Source organism: Stegodyphus dumicola, chromosome 1, assembly GCF_044657685.1.
Source record: "Stegodyphus dumicola isolate Sdum_Otavi_A_Nest chromosome 1, ASM4465768v1".
In the NCBI taxonomy this organism is placed as follows: Eukaryota; Metazoa; Arthropoda; class Arachnida; order Araneae; family Eresidae; genus Stegodyphus; species Stegodyphus dumicola.
This window is the reverse complement of record NC_140768.1, coordinates 287,285,778-287,307,250: the sequence shown is the minus strand read 5'-3', so window position 1 is coordinate 287,307,250 and position 21,473 is coordinate 287,285,778. Positions and strand designations below refer to the sequence as shown.

The 21,473-nt window shown below is 33.1% G+C and overlaps 1 protein-coding gene across 1 annotated transcript in view; it reads right to left on the bottom strand.

Moving 5' to 3' along the window:
- The window catches only part of fw (CUB and Sushi multiple domains furrowed), a 180,939-nt gene that overhangs the window by 61,219 nt on the left and 98,247 nt on the right, over window positions 1-21,473 (bottom strand). The window contains exons 2-4 of the mRNA XM_085808259.1: window positions 21,180-21,315; window positions 10,209-10,267; window positions 6,411-6,620 (exon numbers count right to left, since the gene is read on the bottom strand). Coding sequence (XP_085664385.1) covers window positions 6,411-6,620; window positions 10,209-10,267; window positions 21,180-21,315 — 405 coding nt within the window. The remainder of the gene's footprint in view (window positions 1-6,410; window positions 6,621-10,208; window positions 10,268-21,179; window positions 21,316-21,473) is intronic.

Sequence of the window (21,473 nt, the reverse complement as noted above, 5' to 3'; positions counted from 1 at the left end):
TTGAAGAATAAAGGAATAAGAATGTTATTTCCTTCTTTGTATGACGCAAACTGTATGTAAATAAATATTAATTTAACTGCTTAGCTGTAGTTGTACTAGAAATGAATGGAATAATAAGGTTAAGTAAAAATAAGGTACATGTTTTATATTTTTACAAAATGCATATTTTGTTTTTTAGTTTAAGAAAATAACAAAAAACTTCTTTTTTCATTAATTAATCTTCGTTGAACTAGAATACGATAAATGATAAAATAAAACTTCTTCACTTGTATTGTACTAAATAAGAATTTTCCCCACAGAAAAAAAGACATCTCAATTATTCAGATTGGTTTGAGTATCTGGACGAGCTGTGGTCTCAATAAATCTGCATATTTAGAATTCTGTATGTATCCAACGCTTCTTTCTATCAGATTTCTTAACTAAGATCAGATTTTAGAAATAAAACAAACTAAGCATAAATATGCAAATTGCTCCAATTACAATGGACGATGCAATGAATGGCAATGCATCAATAGAGTCAACAGAAACAATGGCCATTTTCTGCCACACACACATTTCCACTTTATCTGGGTCATTACTTTCTTTTCAAAGCAATGTTTCAATTAAGTTTCGAAAGCTGATATTTTCGGAAGCTTTTGTTTTTTTCTATCTTTTGTTCATAGTTTGTGAGATGTTGTCTTTGGCATCCTCAGAATGGATATCACCTTTGCTGACATATTTGTAGCCTCTCAAGACGGAAGCAAAAAGTAGGACGATACATTTTTAGTTTGAATACAATGCGATAAAAAATAACATAGCATATTAGTTTTTTGATCTTCGATCACTATTCTGCGAAGTTTTAAAAATTAAATGCAATAAAACTTTCTGAATAAATAATTTTCAGTATTGGTATTCCAATACAATTTTCAGATATTTCTTATTATATAACAATGTCTTGTTGATCGATCTTGATTGATGAAGAACCACGTAATTTTTTAAAAATGTAAGAGGTATGGGTGAAAGAAATAAACATAAAATTCATCTGTTAACTGGGACACAAGAGCTTCAGCATTTACAGTTGATATGCATAATGCTTTATCACCAAAGTATCCCTTTCTTTGCGGCAAAAGGAGTTCTAACCAGATGCTGATAAGTTTTGTTTCTCTTTATTTTTTTAACCATACCAAAGATTTTATTTCGGGCCAAGTACCCACATTCAAACTAAGGAACACATTTTTTCAGACGAGTATTCCGTATTTGAAACACTGAAGTCATTTACTTTGTAGAGACATTAGGAATTTTGGAAGCAGGAAAGATGAAAAATTAGCAACCGCCTTCGCCGGGCATCGAACCATGGACCTCTGAAATACCGGCCCAGCGTGCAGAACCACTACACCACGAAGGCACGCTAGGAAGGTGGGAGAAATACCTCATATACTCCTCCTTTTAAAAGGCGACTGGGTTTTTAGGGGACTCAATCGCCAAATTCTGTGTGAGGAGAATCATCATCCAACATCCTTTTTAGTTCGAGTGCCGCTGTAGAGACATTAGGTTAATTGGAAAAGCCGGAGAGATGAAAAATGAGCAACCGCCTTCGCTGGGAATCGAACCACGGACCTCTGGAATACCGGGCTAGTATGCTGGCCACTACACCACGAACGCATGCTAGGAAGGCGGGAGACATACTTTATATACTCCCCCTTTAAAGGGCGACTGGGGATTAGAGGACCAATCGCCAAATCCTGGGAGCGAAGAATTATCATCCAACACCCTTTTAGTTCGGGCGCCACTGTAGAGACATTAGGTATTTTTTGGAACCGCGGACCTCTAGAATACCGGCCCAGTGTGCTGGCTCTTATACCACGAGGAAGGCGGGAGAAATACTTATTTTGCAAAATATGAGAATATAAAGGCTTATATTATAAGGATATCATTTTACTCTTCAGCTCTCCTTTTTTTTTAACAAAACGTATTACCTCTTTGTATGAAAGCAAAGCCTTGTAATCACGAAAAATTCGGGTATCGTATTTCAACTGAAATATCCATTTTGATCGTTCTCTGGATCTTTGGACGATTATTTTTGCTTGACATCTCTACGTATAGACAGAATAAAGGAGTCGTTTTCCAAAACGGATTCTAAAAGGAATTCAAACGGAATTTTTTTCTTCACATCTGTATGTGCGTATACATATCTCGCATAACTCAAAAAACGAGTAGATCCAGAAAGTTGAAATTTTGTATATGAGACAGCTAATGTAGCTGTACACCTCCCTTTTTCGTTGCAATAGACCTCACCAAATATCGGCTCGATGAACTTTGTTTTTTTACTCTTATTTGTTGATAAACTGTACATTTTTTGCTTTAAAATTGATTGAATTATGTTGTTCTTACGTTTCGGTTAAGGTTTTATGCCTTTAATCTGCATTCAAAATTAAGTGAGTTCGTGCACCATATTCAAATTGGTTCAGTGGGGCCCCAAGTTAGCTTTCACTTTTGTGCAACCAAAATTTTGGTCTTTCAGTCCATTGGCGGAATCGCTTGTTTTTGCGTACAAACTAATTTTAATTGTAAAAATTGTTTTTAATTGTTTTTAACCGTATTTGGTGTTTTAGGGTTTTCTGTATTTTACAATTTTTAATGAAGGTGATTTGAATTTTATGTATTTTTGCCTTGCCGTGAAGCGAGAGCTGAACTGATTGAATGAGAAATATATCTCTAATGAAATTGGAGAAGATAAGTTAGAATGAAGTGTAGCAAAAACGTGTGATAATTTCATAGGCCGTACAAGGAAGTCGCGGTGTCCAGATCAGATTTTTTGTTTTTTATAATTCTCTTCCTTTATTCTTTTTATTTTTCAGTTTTCCCCATGATTAATTTTTTTGGTGGAGTATGAGTACTTGAGAAATCTTTTATACAGCTGATAGTCATCTTCAATCGCTGCTCAGTTTCTGTTGCTTATCGAAATGAACGACAACGACTTAAAAAAAGTTTGCTGTTGGATTATGAAACTATCATTATTAATTAATCATTATTATTAATTAACAGCTATTATTTTGGTTAGATATACTCTTTGCTTTTCGTATCCGAAATAAAATTCTCTAAACAGTGAAAATTTCGTTTTATAATTAAGGACAGTAGGTCACATTAACGAATTTAAATTTGCGACTAGCGACTGGATTGCCCTAACTGTTTATGGATGATTGTTGATTGAGTGGACAACGCCCTGTTGCTAGTCATGGCTTTAGATGCAAGATTGACAGCCCAGCGGATTCCTGAAGTTGTTTAGTGTATTTTATGTTTCGAGGTTATTGTTGATGATTACTTTTAAGCTATTTAAAGTGAGAATACTAAAGCGTTCAGCATTTTGTTTTTCGAGGTTATTTCCTAGTGGCTCATTTGACAAATACTTTTGAGATGTCAAAATGTCCACACGAAAGGCTAATTTTCTTTTAGTTGGACTGCGTTACATTTGATCAGTTATTAATAGTTTTTTTCAGTTCAGAATATGATTTTAGCAAATATTTTGACTTTAATTTTTAATTGCATTCTGTTACGCTGACAAAATGGTAGTCCTGAATCTCTGAATAAATATTACATTTTGGTTAAAAGATTTTAAGCGCTAAGTACACTAAGAAGGATACTTCTTTTGTTGTTGTGACCAATCTCTCTTGTCTTATATCAGAGAAAGCCCACAAATTTCATGGTTTCTCATTCGTTAGCAAAAGCCGTGAGCACCATACAGATGACAGTAAGACAGTTCCGCCCCCAATTTTGAAGAAAAGTACCTCGGAGTGACAGGTCCGAGGGTCTTTGACCCCTTTTCCCCTGTTACCAACCATTAGAGAGGACTTTCGGTTCCTTCAATATTTAGAGGGCCCCCATGCCGCACAGACACTATACTTTTATAAACATCCATGCCTTCTCCGGGTTCGAACCCGGGCCTTTAGTACAGGCTTTTAAGTGAAACAATGTGTGCAGTGAAGTTTTTAATTAATTTCATGTTTTATCTCGTTAACTTATTATTGTGCGTAAAGTCTGAATTATGTTATATGTTATAAAACAAAAAGGCAAAATATTTGAACTATCTTCGTTTAATCTTTATTTAAAACTAGCCGCTACGCGGCCAGCCTTCGTCTGGCTTTTAAACGTACCTTACAGCAAACATTAAATTTAAAACCTGCACAAAATTTTACTCTGCAGAACAACTTTATATATATATATATAATGAAATAAGCAATATCCCTTAATATAAATACTAATTATCCTAGTAAATAAATTAACCAACTTCCCGTTGCAGCAAAATCTTAAGAATTCAAATGGTATAAAGGAAGAACTATGTTTCCTAAAAAAAAAAAAAAAAAAAAAAAAAAAAAAAAAAAAAAAATTCATGCAAAACTTTTTATTTAACTAAAATTATGTATAATTAAAACGTAATATAAAAAATACAATGAAATAAGCAATAAATCTCATATTTTCAAAAGAAAACAGTCAGCAGTCCAGTATCCAAAGCAATAAATGAAAAACTGTTGCCAAATCCACATTTCTAAAAGAGTGAAACTATCATCAGAAAGCAATAACCAATCAAAATTATGCTTTATGGATGACATAATTCAAAATATACAAACCTCTTTGCCATTAGCTAATAAAGAGAGAGAGAGAAAAAAGGAAATTCTTTCCGTTGTGCTTCGCGAGACACATGCGCGTCAGAATAAGAAGATTGCGATGCGCGTGTTGAGTATCCAAAAATCAAAAGAAAATTATCAGCATGAAATAAGCAATGTATCCCTTAATACAAATACTAATTATTCTAATAAATAAATTAAACAACTTCCCGTTGCAAAAAAAAAAAAAAAAAAAAAAAAAAAAAAAGTCATGCTAAACATTTCAGTATCTTAAAAACAGTGAAATAAGCAATAAGTATTTTATCTCATATTATCAACAGGCAGCAGTATACAAAGCATTGAATGAAAAACTGTTGCCAAAATCACATTTCTAAAAGAATGAAACTATTCAAAATGATGCGAGCTCATCAAAAAAGATAAAATGAAAAAAAATCTGATTCGAGTTTTGAAAACACTCGCTTCGAGGTGCACTGGTTTTTGTCTAGATGCACCTTTGCACCAAATTTCGTAGCCCTGAGTCTATTAGCTTACACGCAGCGAAACGAAAGACACACATACACAGACAGACTCTTTCTTTTGTTATATGTAGAGATTACTTATTTATTTTTAAATTTCGTTTAATCTTATTGCCAAGTCTCAAAACATACAACTTTAAAGTTGAATTTATTCTTCACTTTTTAATTCTCATTCCCATACAATTCATATCGTAAGGAGTTTCACGCATTCGTTTTTTTTTTTTTTTTTTTTTTTTTTTTTTTTTTTTTTCGATTCGCTAGAGAATCGGGGGCTCAAATAAATGAAGTTATTTGCATAAGGGATGGTTACAATAGAATTGATATTTATTCATTTCAAAGCTCTGAAATAATTTACTATTCACGAGTACATACGTATTAGCAAATGTCTGTTATCATAGAATTATTGAATTATAAAAGAGAGCCTTTTCTGGCATGGGATTTTTACAGATATTTTAACTAAAATTGTGCATTTTTATAGTGCAGATTTCTAGTTTGTTATCACGCGAAATACTTTTGACCGGATAAATTAATTCCAAAAACATTCCATCTCTATACTAATTCGCGATATATTTTCACTTTTTTCCCCTCAAAGCATAAGATTCTTTAAACGTATATGTTCCGTTTCATATTTTTGCATTTTCAACAAGTTGAGATAATCACATTTTTCATATATTGCAACTAAGATTCAACTTGTTGTAATGCTTGTTATAACGATGTGTTACAATCACTACAAAACGTAGTCTTTTATTAAAAGTCACTCACAGCTTATTACTACAAAGGAAAAGGTTACTGCTGCGGTTTAAAGGACTAAATAAAAATTTCGGAGTTTTAATGCTTAAAAAAGCATTTTAATTCTTACTGGTAAAGGAAAATGAGTTTTTATTGGTTCCGAGAAGAACAAATAGAATAAACTATAAAGAAAGTAAGATACTAATTGGAAAGTGCATAGTAAAATTATGCGTGCAACGCATATACAAGAAGCCTGATTTGAACAAAAATTGTTTCTTGGCATCCTTGGGTATCCAAGAAAAAGATGTGATGTTTAAAAAAAATCAAGATCCAATTTTTTTATAACTTCAAAGGCTTAATTATACATACGTACTGTGTGTAAGCAAATTAATATTTCAATGCTAAGTGACCATTTACGGCCCTTGGCCACCTGCAACAGAATAATGTAAGACCAGTTTGAATAATTTAATTTTTTCCCCTTCTCTTTCGCTGTCAATTTTAATGTCAAATATGCAGATGGAATTTACATGTATAGTTATACGAAGCACGCAAAAACGTGACTTACCACAACACCCTCTTGTAACTATACGAACAACCCGGACAGGATAGGCGTGCAGCAAGTCCACCTGCCACCAGGGTGAGTCCTCCGCTTTGGTTTCTGTGCAGTATTTGTTTTCGTGCACTGTTGTTAGGTCTCCGTCGTTACCATGACTGGCTTCGCCTCCTCTAACGGTGCTTGACTGGTTGGCTGGCTTGCCATATGCCACATTCACGGCTAAAAATTGGGGAAAATATATATATTAGGCAATGAGTTTCAGTACGTATTGTTAATTAAAGTGCATGCATAGAATATTTACAAATTTGTTTACCTGCTTAACATTCCTGCACACTGACACAAACAAAAAAGAGTCTTTATTTAACCACTGTGTGAAAGGATCTACAGGTTTTTGGAATCATTGGTCAAGCAATGTTAATTTTTTTTTACATTGCGCCTAATATTTTAATAGCTTCAACAAACCATTTATTTTCAACAAACCTTTTTCCAAGCTTTTTGCTCTAAATGTAGCCCCATATTCCCGATTTCAGTTATCCATTTTAAATTTTATAAAATTTAAGAGTTAAACTTCTATTGCGTTTCTTTAATCTAATAACCATGTCGTCGTACCTGTAGTTTCAGTTATCCATTGTGGAATACAGAGAACAGAAACAACAACAACAAGATTAAAAATAGGCGTTTTGATTTGAAACCACCTGCTAAGCAAGAAATGAACATAATAAAATGCAGCTAGTCAAGCAAACCCGTCTAGTCCATTTTGCATGCAAGTATATTCTGGGTAGATGTAATCAAATAAGACGGATGAGAATGGTGAGCGCAGAATCATGTGATAAGCTATGCCATTTACGAGATTGTTACATAGTAGACTTTTGGAAGCATCTAAGAAATCCGAAATGAGAAGGTAATGAACGCAGAATGATTTTGGTCTCCGAAAATTAAATTTACAATTTTTATTCCAACGGTGCGAAGCTATTGAATACTTTTGCATTTTCTTCTTTTTAACATACCGTATGAGCTCACTTATCCTGAATTTTAAAGGTCTACGACTTTGTCCTGTATACGCAAAACTGGATCCACAAGGAAGTTTTAAAAAGGAACCATGAATGAATGTCCTGGACTCCGACCTTTACAATTGAAAAACCTTACCGACACGTTTAAAGGAAACCCGAAGATCATACGTTTGCATCATTTAAGAAAATAAAGGACCGAATTTATGAAAGGCAGACAAATGCAACTAAGTATTCTTACTTTGAAAACCCTAAGTACTAAAAACCTGGAAATTTACTTATACGTCATGCCGATAATGGTAAAAGGATACACACAGGAAGTAAGACCTTTCAGAATCTTAAGCTCATTTCCCAAAGTGGCAGAAGTGGAGTATAAATGAATTACGAGATGTATAAAAAGGTAAAAGGCCACTGTTTTTTGGTTATATGGATGAATAGATAGAACACTTGGTAGCAAGGAAACAACAAAACAGATAGCAAACAATTAACTTTACTACTTGATTTTCATGTCCCCCACGATTAACCGTCAAATTACGTGAAAGAAAAGATGCTTTCGCTTTCAAATTCTATTTGTCGAATTTGACGAACCGCCCGATATCGTAATATTATTTTTTCATTTAAAGCATCATTAAAAAAAAGTTGCCAATTTTTAATTTACCAAGAAATGAGGAAGATGTATTGTTTTTCCAAATAAAGGTATATTATCTCACAATCGAATATGCGTAAATGGCCACGAAATGAAATTATATGTAAACGAAAGTATGCGGAAAAGCAACACGAAAAGTTGTGAACAAAAAAGGAGCATTCGATCCGACAACTGGTTTAGTGGTTCCAGAAGACCATTCTTTTCATCTATTGTCGGGCTGATGAACTAACTTAAATTGTCGGGGTTTTGAAAATCTCAATAAACATCCAAGAAATGAAGAGAATAGTCGAGAGTTCAACTTCAAAAGTAAATTAAATTTTTTCGGTTATGAGTGTTGCTAGCGCAAAGAAAATTCAGGACGTCATAAATAGGCTAAGCTTATTACAAAGAACTAATGTGTTATTAGCATATCGTACTCAAAAGAGAACATTCAGCATTCGTAAAATATTCTTTATATTTGAGATAAATGCAAGTGTGTGTCACAGAGTACGAGCCTGAGGCAGCGCCATTCGTTTGCTGGCAAAATTCCCACCGAAAATTTCGGTAAAATTTTCGGCGTTCGGGTGCTGATCTTCACCTGTACTCAGAAATATCGAGTTAAGATCCTTATAAGGTATTTTCTCTCTCCTTTCCGCATGAGCATTCTCGATGCATAGTCGAGGTCCTGAATTCGAGTCCGGACGAGGAATTGCAGATTATCACGTCTTCTCCTTCAAAATAACTTAATGGTTCTACATATTTATTCATTAAAAATAGGAATAAATTAAGCCAGATAATTGAAATCATGAAGTATTTTAGTCGGCTAATAATTTTATTCATATATCAAAGGGTGAAATGTGATTATATCAGGTCAAATATAATATGACTATATACCATGTTTCCTAAAATATGCAGATAAGGAAGAGTTAGATATAACTGAATTGAGAAACCACTCTTTACTCTAGACTCTAGAGTAATCATGTCGAGGTGATATCCTTACACATTACAGTTATCATTGCCGCCCAGACGGTACAGTGCTAAGGGGAGCCTACTGCGGTGTCTAAGGGTCCGGGTTCGAATCTCAGAGAAGATATGGATGTTTGTAAATGTATAGTGTCTTTGCGGTATGGGGGCGCTCAAAATATATGGCGAGCCGAAAGACCTCTCGTGTGGTTTGGAGGAAGGGCAGAGGGGTGAAAGATACTGTTCCTCGAAACTGAGGTGGAAACAGAAGCCCAACTTCCTTGAGACTTTGACAACCAGGAAATTCATGGACAAGACAGCATTTAAGAGTTCTCATTTTCATTGTGGAGTCTACTTTAAACTGATATAAAGGTTTTCTATAAACACTTTCTTTTTTTTTCTATGATTATCACACTCACTTGAATGTGCTTCTCTTCATAGTCCATCTTTCCTTTTTCAAAGTTGAAATGGAAATACGTAAGCATGACTTAATACGACAGATTCTTTTGTTAGTAACTCCGTGCACTGTTAATGATCCGACGCATGTTGCCACCTATCCCCGTTAATGAGAAATTTTTTTTAGAGTCGAAACTTCCTTCCTTAATTTTTTTTGCAATTTCTCTATAATGAGCACGAACAAACCAGAAGAATTTCCAAATCGAGGAGATACATCTAATTTCATTAGGAACTACTCCAAAATAATTAATGGATCAGGTAGTTTGATGCGCAACAAAAGGAAAATCATTAAGAGAACACTTTTCTTCTAAAAGGAAAGGAAAAAAACTGGACAACCGTTACATGAGCTCACCAGTCTTATCTGCAATGTTCGTTACGAGGATTAGTCTGGTGTTCTTTTGCAAAGGTATAAATGTAGAAACTAAGCTACGATGAAATCCCGAAGAAAAATAAAAATGTAAAGTTGAAAATCTTATGCGCTTCTAAATTTAAAGTGAGGTAAAATGCCTGCATAAATAAATGACTTCATTACTACCATAAGTAAAGTACACATGGGCTAGTTTCTAAAAATATTTCAGCTAGAAATACTTATGAGCTTGAAAATGTTGAATAACTTGTCAATTTCGCCTTTTATCAGGTTTTCATTGCTTGGAAGGATTTATGTAACATAAGAACAAAATAGGCTCAGGTAGAATATGTTAACATACGTAGGAAAAGTAGAAAAAACTCACAAAATATATAATGAAGAACACTTACCACAACTGGGAATTTCTCCGCTCCACTTTCCACTCGATAGGCAGGTTCTTGTGGATTCTCTGAAACGAGAAGATTAAAAAGAATTAACTCGCTATGTCTTTATTTCTATAAAGAAATTTGATGTGGACACCACGTGACTGCCTTGTACGGCCTAATAAATTACACACATTTTCTGCTGCACTTCATTTAAACATATTTCCTCTAATTTCATTAGAGATACATTTCTAACTCAATCAATTCAGTTCCTACTTCGCAATAAGGCAAAAATACATAAAAACTCAATGTTCGTTAAAAGCTGCAAAATAATAATAATAATAATAATAAAATCGAAAACACTAAAAATAGTTAAAAAAACCACTTTTTACAATTAAATCAGAATTTCTACACAAAAACAAGCGATTCGGCCAGCTGGAAGGAAGAGAACATTTTCGGTGAAAAAAACTGAAAGTTAATTTTTTTGTTACACTGGTAAAAAGACACTGAAGTTGGTGTACTAATGACTTAATTTACTATTCTACTAAGAGTTTCAAATGTAAATAAATGGTGGCATGGTTAGGTTTAGCGCCACTTAAAACTCTTAAATTGTTGATAATTCTACAACTATTGCATGCAGATTAATTTAAGGCATAAAAACCATAAACGGAACATAAGAACAACACAATTCAATCATTTTTAAAGAAAAAATACACAATTTACCAACATATAAGAATAAAAACCTAAGCTCACCAAGCCGTGTTACAGAGGGGGAATATATGTACGTTATATAGATACAAGTATATATATATATATGTATATATATGTGTGTGTAACTATGATACCTGAAATTTTTCGCGATTACAATGCTTCTTTTATTTTACAAGGAAGTAAAAAGATTTCTCACTGAGCTAAAATTTAAAATTCGTAGAAGTATACTTGAATTCATTTCATGTGTCATATATTTTATTTATAACTTGTTGTTTAAGACCATTTATTTTCATTCTCTTTCCTCTAGCAGAATTTCGATGGTACTTTTAAGGAACATATGCATGAATAACTTACATCTGCATTTCAAGGTCAATCAGTCGAATCATTAGGCTGTACATATTATTATAAATTAGTTTGGAAATCTGTTAAATATTTTGAAAAGTTGTTTATAGTTACCCGTAAACAGATTTCATGTTCAGGGAAAAGAAAAAGTATTGCTAGTAAAGTGAAATATTTGTTCCGAATACGGTTCGCAAGCGACCAAATGTAATACATTTGCGCATAAATCTCCTTACAATTATAATTTATGATGATATAAAACATACCAATATTTTTCCTTCCATTTTTGGCACTGCGAATTTTTAAACGCTCGTTTTCCAAATAGCTGGACGTTTAATGGGCAATGTCCATCGGTCGTTTAACTATCTAATCACCGCAGAACGTTGCTCAGAATATACCTCGGCGACTGAATTATACCTGTTTCTGGAGATTAATTCTTAAACTAACAGGCTAATCGGAAATGTTTAAAACTGTGAGCCTCAATGCTATTTGTTTAATGTTTAAAACAATTTTAAGTTACGAGGAAATGATTACGATTAACCAACTAGTTTAAGAATTAATCTTGAGGAATTAAAGATATAGGTCAGTGACGGTGAATCTATGACACGCGAACCCATTTTGGATGATACACTTCAGGCATTTCCAAAATTGTCGACGGAAACAAAAAATTGCATAATACAAAAATATTGTCAATATGTCGTCATTGTCAATATGTGCTGCGCTTAACTCTATATATTCGAGTGCATTTTTGGCAGATGGATGATTCTATATTTGGCACGGTATAAGAGTAAAGCTAGGGTTTTTCCGAATTTTAACCTACCGAGCTCACAATGTTCGCCATCGCAAATAAAAAAATCCAGAAGTCACCATCTGGAATCAAAATGCTACGCTGTAATTAGAAATACTCAGATCAGAATTTGTTTTAAATCTTAGAGATTTTGTGAGTATTGGAGCAGTAATTACTTTGCAATGTTACAAATTTGTCCTTATATGCTTAATTGCTCTGTATTAAATTGCTTTATCATAGATTAAATTAAATTTTATGTACAAAATATCCAGAAAGTTTCTTTAGCTAGTTATAAGCTCATATAACTTTGTCTATTAATCTTCTAGATATGAAAGTAATTCAGATAAATTTCTCGATTTCATCACGGCGAAAAAACAGAGGGTCGCCTTGTCTTTGGCAAATGATTTGTGACCGTTACAGGTTGTGGTCAGAACGTTTCCAACCCCATTCCAGTTTTGATGAAGAATACCTCAAGATATTAGTTCAAATGTTTCAAATGTCTCCTCTCATCTTCTATCGTCAATTCTCGAGTGGACTTTTGGCTCGACACTATTTTAGTGCACCCGTGTCGCAAAGACACGGGCATTTGGAAACATCCAGCTTTCTCGAGGATTAAAAGCCGGACCCAACAGTATGGCATACAGCATCATAATTTAATTAACATCATAATTGATCAGAATAAAGTAATTTAATTATCATAATGAGAGTCGTATGGCTATTTGGTCCAAAATGCTCATTTTTCTTACTTCGAGTTGGACACACAAGTTACTGCACTTTTAAGCCCTGTTTGATATTCTTCCCAGCGTTTCAGGTACGATCGACCCAGAGACCTCCCTCGTTGCATAATAATCTATTTTAATATTATTCAGAAAGTCATAATCGGACAATAACATTATGTGTCGCACTGTCACTTGAAGTATTATGTTGATTAAAAAGAACTGGACACAACCAACTAGACTTTGAACCCTTATATGACTTAAGTCTGGTCTTTACACATTAAAAAAAAACTCTCCTTCTGCATTCATACATCAGTTACGGCACTTGCATCATGCTCTTTGAAATGGTATGGAATGCTGTTTGAAATATTTAATCTATCATTCACCGTAATTTGGTTTGAATACCTTTGTGGTATCAAAGCATATACCATTAATTTTTATTTCAGGAAAAGTAATAAAATCAGAAAAGGCCAAATCTGGAAAGTAAGCGGGATGAGAAGTTAGTGTGAATATCATTCGATAAAACATGTAATTTGGTGAATTATACTAATGAAACAAACAGTTCTCGATGTCTCCTGCTGACATTTTTTATACTTCCTTAACAGGGTTATCAGGCGTCCGGAATCAGTCCAGAAAATCCTGAATTATTGTAAAAAACTGCAAATGAAACATGTCTTGATTTAAAAAGCATATTTGAACAATCCGTGATCCAGTAAAAACCATTTAGAAATATCTTATTTAATTTCGTGTTTACATATTCTTAAATTATTTTTGTTCAAGGATTCATTATTTTTTTTTCAAGTCCGAAGTATATCAAATAACTAAATAGCTCTAAGTTTTTTTTTTTTTTTTTTTTTGATAATTCGCAAGCAGGAGATAAAAACGTTTCTAAGTTTATTTTTATTGCACAATAGCGCTAAGCTGCGGTCGGTGAAGTCTTTGTTTTGAAACCAAACTGAAAATAGACAGATAATCTTATTAACAACTTAGAGCTATTTCAGGCGTTATTGTTTATAATTTGTAAAGATAATCCTGTTCTGGCAAAACAGGAAGCTTTCCTCAAGCCACGTGGCATTACGTCTTTCAATTATATTTAAAACCGCAGAGTTACTTTGCTTACTGAATGACCCATATAAAAACAATAAGAACTTAAGAACAAAGCTTAGATTGTTTTTAATAGCAACAAATTCTACAGTCAGGATAAATTAAAAAACATTTCTTATGTCACGCAGCATCATTCACTAAAAGTTATAATTATGGATACGTGGTTTTCTTATTTACAGAATTCATGATAATAAATGCGAAATTTACCTGTGTTAGCAATTAATTGCGAAGTATTATTCATGAACGTTTTGAAAAAAAATGGTAAGTAATTCTGTTAGAAATACCTGTCTCCCTATTGGATGCACACTCCCGTACATGCCTATTTAGCCCAAAACTGTGGAATAACAGAGCGTTTCTTTTGATTTGTTTTTCTAAATATATAATTCAGTTTAGTAATCATAACGTTTTAACAATATAGGTGAATTTATAAAGGAAATAGTTGATAGAATAAATGTGTTTGTACTTAAGTATGATGTATATATTATTACGCGTAAATAATTTAAAGCTGGCTCAAGAAGGCCTAGTAAAGTATACTCTTAATGAAACATCAGACTAGTGCTAATTATTTAATGAAGAAAAATGTGCCTAAGCAATGTTCTAATGGTCTATAGGAAATTAAGTGGTATATTATACTTGCAGATGTTTTCAAGTATAAAAACCGGCCGAAATGGAAGGGAAAAAAATACCGAAAATATGTTTAAAAGCTAACATTTCGCTGTATAAAATATTAGACAGTTTTGTGATTATTTTATAAATATATTGGCGGTTAGATAATTTTCGAAGCGTCAATATGTAGCACTTCACGTATATTCCAAGGGAATTAAAAATTAAAAAAGCAATTAAAAACAACTGTAGGATAAACCAGTAATTTAACAATATAGGTGAAGTAGTAATGGCCAATGAAATTATCTAACAAAGAGAAAATGAGTGTTTGCAATCTTAAATGAAAACTATTGATTCAGAAAAATGGTCATTTTAGTTGATAAATTAAAAAGATATGAAAATGAATACTCCGGAGCAAAAGACCTATTATAAGACTTTGCGTATTATATGTCTGCTTGTTTCAGTTTAGAAAAAGTACTTATTGGAGACCATAATATGGTCTACCAAGACTGGACGAATGAAGTGAACCTTATTGGTGACGTATTTATAAAATATTTTAAAGAATTAAATGCCATTGTAGTCAAAGAAAAATACCTTTTTTTGCATTCAGAAAAAATCAAAAGTGCGTATTTCAGACACTTTACAGAAAAGACACCTCTACCAGCTGAAAAATCTTATCCAGCGCTTATTATAAACAAATTAATTCTTGGTTCGAAGCTATCGCTTACTGAGGGAATAGATGAAGCATATTGTGTGGATTTTGATTTTCTCAGTGAATATGAGGATGATAACCCAAGTGTCGGTTTTTAAAGGAATGTTTCGAAAATTAAATTCCCTTTTCGTAAAACAAAGTCTCAGACTTGTTTCCTTTCTGAATTCTATCCAAACTTTATGAAATCTTTCCTAATTTAAAAATCTCAAACTATGCATTCTCTCACAGCGTGAGCAGTCAGTTAGATAATTTGAAATCTTGTCTTGAGCTCCAAACTGGTGGTTATTTTGGAGAATAAGACAAACGAGAAAAAGAAAGAAGGTGAAATTGATCAGAAGCGGGAAAGAAGCGTTTAAATCAATTGGAATTTACACATGCTATACATCCGAACAATTGAATTAGATAAGGCACATTTGCGGGTTATTTTATCCGTCAATACACACGAATAGATTCAGATTGAAATCAAATTTATTATTGGAAGGTTTCTTTAAAATACCATTCCAAAAGACAAGCCGTTTCATGGATGTAATTATTTTTATGAACACCTTCTTTTCGTGGTAAAACGTGACACTCATATTGACGTGATGCAGATGTTTAAAGCAACACGATTAAATCAAGAAAGCTTTATAAAAGCAGATCTCCAAAGTCATCATAATCACATTAGTAGATGGGATACTGACAAGTATTTTAGTATTTGTATCACAGTAGTTACGGATAGAAGAAAAAACCTCAAGGAAGAAAATGCTCAGATTACTACAATGCTAGTTTTCAATTTTTTTTCCAAATTATTGCAATAGTTTATTTGATTACAAAGAGTTCTGAAAAAGTAATTCATATTTCTTTAGTTTAAAGGGGCAATTTGCCCTGAATTAATTTGAGCAAATCATTAATTTAATTAGCATAAATTAATTCATCTTAATATTAATTTGGGGAAATTAAATTAATAATTTGCCCAAATTTAATTAATTCCTTTTGGCATTTTGCGTTGAAAACTATAAACGGCGAATTTACTTTTCAAATTGTTGCCACCAAATATTATCTCCCTGTATCATATTTAAAGAAGTTAAATAATGAAAACTCTGCGTGAATGTATGTATGTTTCTTGCATAGTGATAAAACAATGGTACCTATAGCCATCAAAATTTTAATAACGTAATCTTCCATAAAATATGGGCATGTGGAAGCCCTAATTTGAAATCTGTTTTATTACTGATTTCATAATTTGTAACACTTTAACGAATTTTTAATTAAGAAACTCAACGATTTCAAAGGGAGCAATGGCAACACTGTACGAAAAAAAGATTATCTCGAGCGTGCGAGACTGTGTATTGGAAATTCTAACGATATGCTCATTTTAAAATTATTTTGCCATATTGCTGTTGAATTGAATTTTATGCGTTAAGTACGTAGAACATAATATTTAATAAATAAAGGTAACGAAAAAATGTTTATAAAAACGCCCCTTTGGACGTAGATTAAAATCTGAAACCTTTCAGATTTTTATTTTCTTTTTTGCAGACAAACGCGAAACTTTTATTTTAGAATTTTGCGAAATTTCCCTTTCTTCAATGCAAAAATGATGTATCCCTAGTTATATGATGCAAACAAATTGAGAAACAAGCGAACGTTGTTTCAGCTTCACAAGGCAAATTATTCCATAAATTGAGCATTTTCATCTGGAAAAGATGCGAACCATCTGGAATCGATGGATGGTGAATTTTATCGACGGCAAAATGTATATCAAGATTTAAACGGTCAACTCATTATTACGGAAATCAGAAGTTATTGGGTGTCTGCCATGCTTTATGGAATTTGCCGTTTACTTCCTATCTGATTCTAAGGTTAACCTCTGACAAATCACGCATGCCAAACGAAGGCTGTTAATACAAAGTCTCCCTTTAAAGGAGAAACAAATTTCCAGAAACTCGCCTAATTAATGTTTATTTTTATCATTCTTATTTAAAAAAAAAAAAGAGTTTATTTTATAACCTGTGAAAAATTCAAACTTTATATCAGATACGTTCGGGTGATGGAATTTTAAAATAATGGGCGTGAAAGGTAGAAACAAATTGCAAATTTTCAAAAAATTGGTCGAATTCAATAAATTACTCTAGAAATTTTGGTATAAAACTCATTTGAAAGTTTTTCCCCCTTCTCTATTGGTGTAAACAGTAAAATTCTGATATCTTTTATTTACTCGATAAATCATTTCGTCATTAAATAAAACAATACACATTAAATTCTCAAAAAAGAAAGTGATTTCTAGATGTGAAAGTTTGCAGTTTTAACGAATAATGTTTCTAAGGAACTGTAAGACAACCTAAAACTAAGGAAAACCTTAGTTTTGGGTTGTCGCAGCGCCATGCGTTGAAATCATATCCCCAAATTTTTCATTTTATAATTAACCGAGCTAAATATGCTTAGCTTCCTTCCTATCGCAATCATTTCCGAATAAAATGAAGCTTTCAGAGTATTTCAAAGGCAGGAATGTCTACTATATGAAAGCGTTGATGCATTTGTGATGACGTAAGTTCCAGATGGAATTTGAACCCAGGACAAACTTCAGACCTGCAGTTTTATGATGTGACCTGACTGCCATTAAAAAAACTAGATATGGCATGTCTTTGAATTTACTATTTTATGAAACATTAATTACATTTAATAATCACAAAGGTACAGCTCTACTCGACGAGACGGCTCCTGACCTAAGCTGTCCTGTAGGACAACGAACAGGATAATACCATCCCGCGGAAGGAAGAAACCACTATGAGGGCAGCACAGCCCAGGGCCGGGTGGCGGATCAGATGTGCTAAAGTTGAACGATAGTCATAAGAAAATGAAAGTTTTTGTTATAAAGACTATTGTGCGTTATGCACTAAGTGTTTCGTGCGGTTAGGAAAAGAAAAATGATTTAGGAAGAAAAGTATGTCTTGAAGGGAAAATGTAAAAAGCACTGATAGGAAAGTTAAGCATGGTAATTGGAAATTTGGACTTTGGATTTTAAATTTAAAGAACTAGCATATACACCACAACCAAAGAGCACATAATTTGTGAATAAACATAATTCGACAAAATTTTCATAAAAGAACTAAAAGTAAAGAGAAGCTAGTTTGACATCTCTAGCAAAGTTACAGAATTCTGATGTTAAAAAATTAGAACAATAATTTAAAAAAAGTAAAGAACAATGCCATCACAAATGTACAGTAAGTAAAAAATCATTTTATTTATGACTAGTATACTAAAAAATTGAAAGATTTCAAAAATTAAATTTGCTCCGATTTTAAGAACGTTTTGTTGACGTTGTAGTAAATAACAGTTTATCATTTTTCAAAATATTGCGTTTAAATATCAAATCAAACTTTGGTCAGCGTAAACGCAACACATCTTGTTGCACAGAGCTCGATTATCTAGTATTATGCATAGATTCTCATGCTCTGCTGAGCTCAGTTATCTAAATGAACTTCCTAAAAGCTAATCCCCCTCCAGCCGCAGCAGCTATCTTGCAGCATGTATTTTAATAAATACTATATTCATACTTTGGAAAAATATCATTCATTTGATATTTTGTTACTGGTATAGAATAAGAAACATCGATCTATCATTTATGCATTTCTATGCCTGCGTTTTAATTTTAAGAAATAATGTACGGTGTCCGCCGATAACATCGCGGACGAAAACGTCGCGGAGAAAACATCGCGGAGAAAACATCATGAGAGAAAACATCGCAAAGAGGAAACATCGCAGTTCTAAAACATCGTGGTACAAAACATCTTCGTCGAAAATAAAGCGGTTCAAAAACTTTTGCAGTTTAAAAACAGCATCGTCGAAAATATCGTGGTAAAGTAACTACAAATCATCGCATGATGATAACATCGCAGACGTGCTTTTTTTCAGGCTTTAATTATTGTAAATGGATATTCCCATAATGATTTGTGAGCGCAAGATATTTTTTTACTTTCATATTTTTTTATTAACTAATAAATTTTTGCTGAGAAAATAAGAAGGAAACTTAAGCATAGAAAATTAATGCAACTTATAGCACTTAATAGAATTTTAAACCAACATGGTTAACTAACAAAGACCATTAATAAATCATTTTTTATAAAGTTTTTACTGATAATTTTTCATAAAAAGTATAATTTATTAAGTTGCATTTAATTTTCTATGCTTAAGTTTCCTTCTTACTTTTCCAGCAAAAATTTATTAGTTAATAAAAAAATGTGAAAATAAAAATTATCCTTCTTTACATCTTGCGCTCAAATCATTATGGGCATATCCATTTACAGTTATTAAAGCCTGAAAAAAGCATGTCTGCGATGTTATCGTCATGCGATGATTTGTAGATACTTTATTTTTTACCACGTATTTTCGACGACGATGTTTTTAAACTGCAAAGTTTATGAGCCGCTTTATTTTCGACGACGATGTTTTATACCACGGTGTTTTAGAATTGCGATGTTTTCTCTTTGCGATGTTTTCTCCCACGATGTTTTCTCCGCGACGTTTTCGTCCGCGATGTCGATTTCGTCGTGATTGCTTTGAAAAAGAATTCGAAACATTGTTCCTTTAGCGATTTTGTTGCAGAAGAAAAATAGTGTATTTCTGCAGAATTTTTACCTTTCTTTCTTCTATTATAGGAAAATCCTACAAGCAAAAATTTTAAAAGCGAGTTTAAGAGCAAAAATAATCATAACTGGGTATCTGTATCGGTTATTTTTCTGTCATCTGAGCCGGATTCAGAAATGTATGTACGTATGCATGTGTGTATGTATATACATATATGTGTGTGTTGATACACAATGAATGAATGAATTCATCCATCCACCCATCCGTTCGTCCGGTGCTGATAAACAAAAGAATACTCATAAATTTTCTATAAAAGCCGTCGACACTTACAAATGGCGTCGTTGGAAACATTATTTCAATATTCGTCATGTACATGGCTGTCTGAATCATAGTTATGCTCCAGGTTACGAGTTTGGTGTATTCTGAATCTTTGACGATTTTTACTGATGTGGTTACTATTATATATAAGTACCCATCAAACTATATTTAATACATCTTGTGTAAATACCCCTTAGCTAATCTAACCATTTCTTTAGAAAATCTAGGTCACAGAAGTCACAGAAGCAATCCTTGAAATCGTTGAACAAACATTCAGGAATGGTTTCAAGCTGTTAGAGACATTTCTCCACGATGTGTTACGAATGATAATAAGTGTGACCTGTATTGCAATAAATTAGATACGAATTTATATGCAGCTTAGATGCGTTGATGCTTATTTTTATTATATGCACATTAATAGTTATTAATGTTTAAAGTTGCATAAGAACCTTATGAACTTCCTGTTACTTGTATTTTGTTTTCTTGAAGTCATTTCTGAAAAACTCAAAGTTAGCAATTGCTTAACAATAGCCTTTTTATTTAATTTAAGTGAAAACAATAAAATTTAAATATATGAAATTTGTTAAGACAAGAATTTTAATTATCTATTTCGATTTCTCGTAAACTTGCTGAAAATTTCAAATCAGATTCTCTAAAATAAGACTAAGATGACAAGAGTTTTGAAAAGGAAGAAATTCTGCAGAACTGAGTGAGTGCATGTGACTGAAATATTTAGAATACTTGCATATTATCCCGTCGACCGGCCAACTAGGGCGATTTAGCGCCAATTATGGATGACCGCAATAACAGCTGGCGATTAGTGACCGTTGCCGAAATTTCAGCTAAGGATCGACGAGATAGCCCACCAGCGGCCGAGCGGTAAAGTCGCTGAACACTGGTAGTTAGGTCCGAGGTTCGAATCCCGCGAACGGGCTGGCTGCATGGGCGTTTTCCTGGTTTTTCCCATGTGTAACGTGTATACGAGCCAGTTTGCCTTAGACAGTCCTCCACGAAGGCATCCCTCCCCTTAGGCAGATAGCCCTCGAGGCTTTGTCATAAATCACACACACTCGACGGGATAATACGGAGGTACCTATTTAAGATTTTATTAACAAATTTCTAATAAAAATTATTTTACGTACCCGAATAGTTCGTATCCTTCATCACACGAATAAGTGGCCGTCGTCCCTGTCCTCCGATCTTCATAGGACAAGCTTACAGAAGAATAGATAGGAACTGCAGGATGAGGACAGATTTGTAGTTTGTCACCATTTTGTGCTGAAAAGAAATACTTTTATTACTTTAAGCTTCATACACATTTCGTTTAACAATAAGTACATCTTAATATTGGAATTCATTTGGTTACACAACGCTTCAGTAATATATGAGTATGCAAAATGTACCTTCTTATATATCATCTTAAATGTAAAATATAT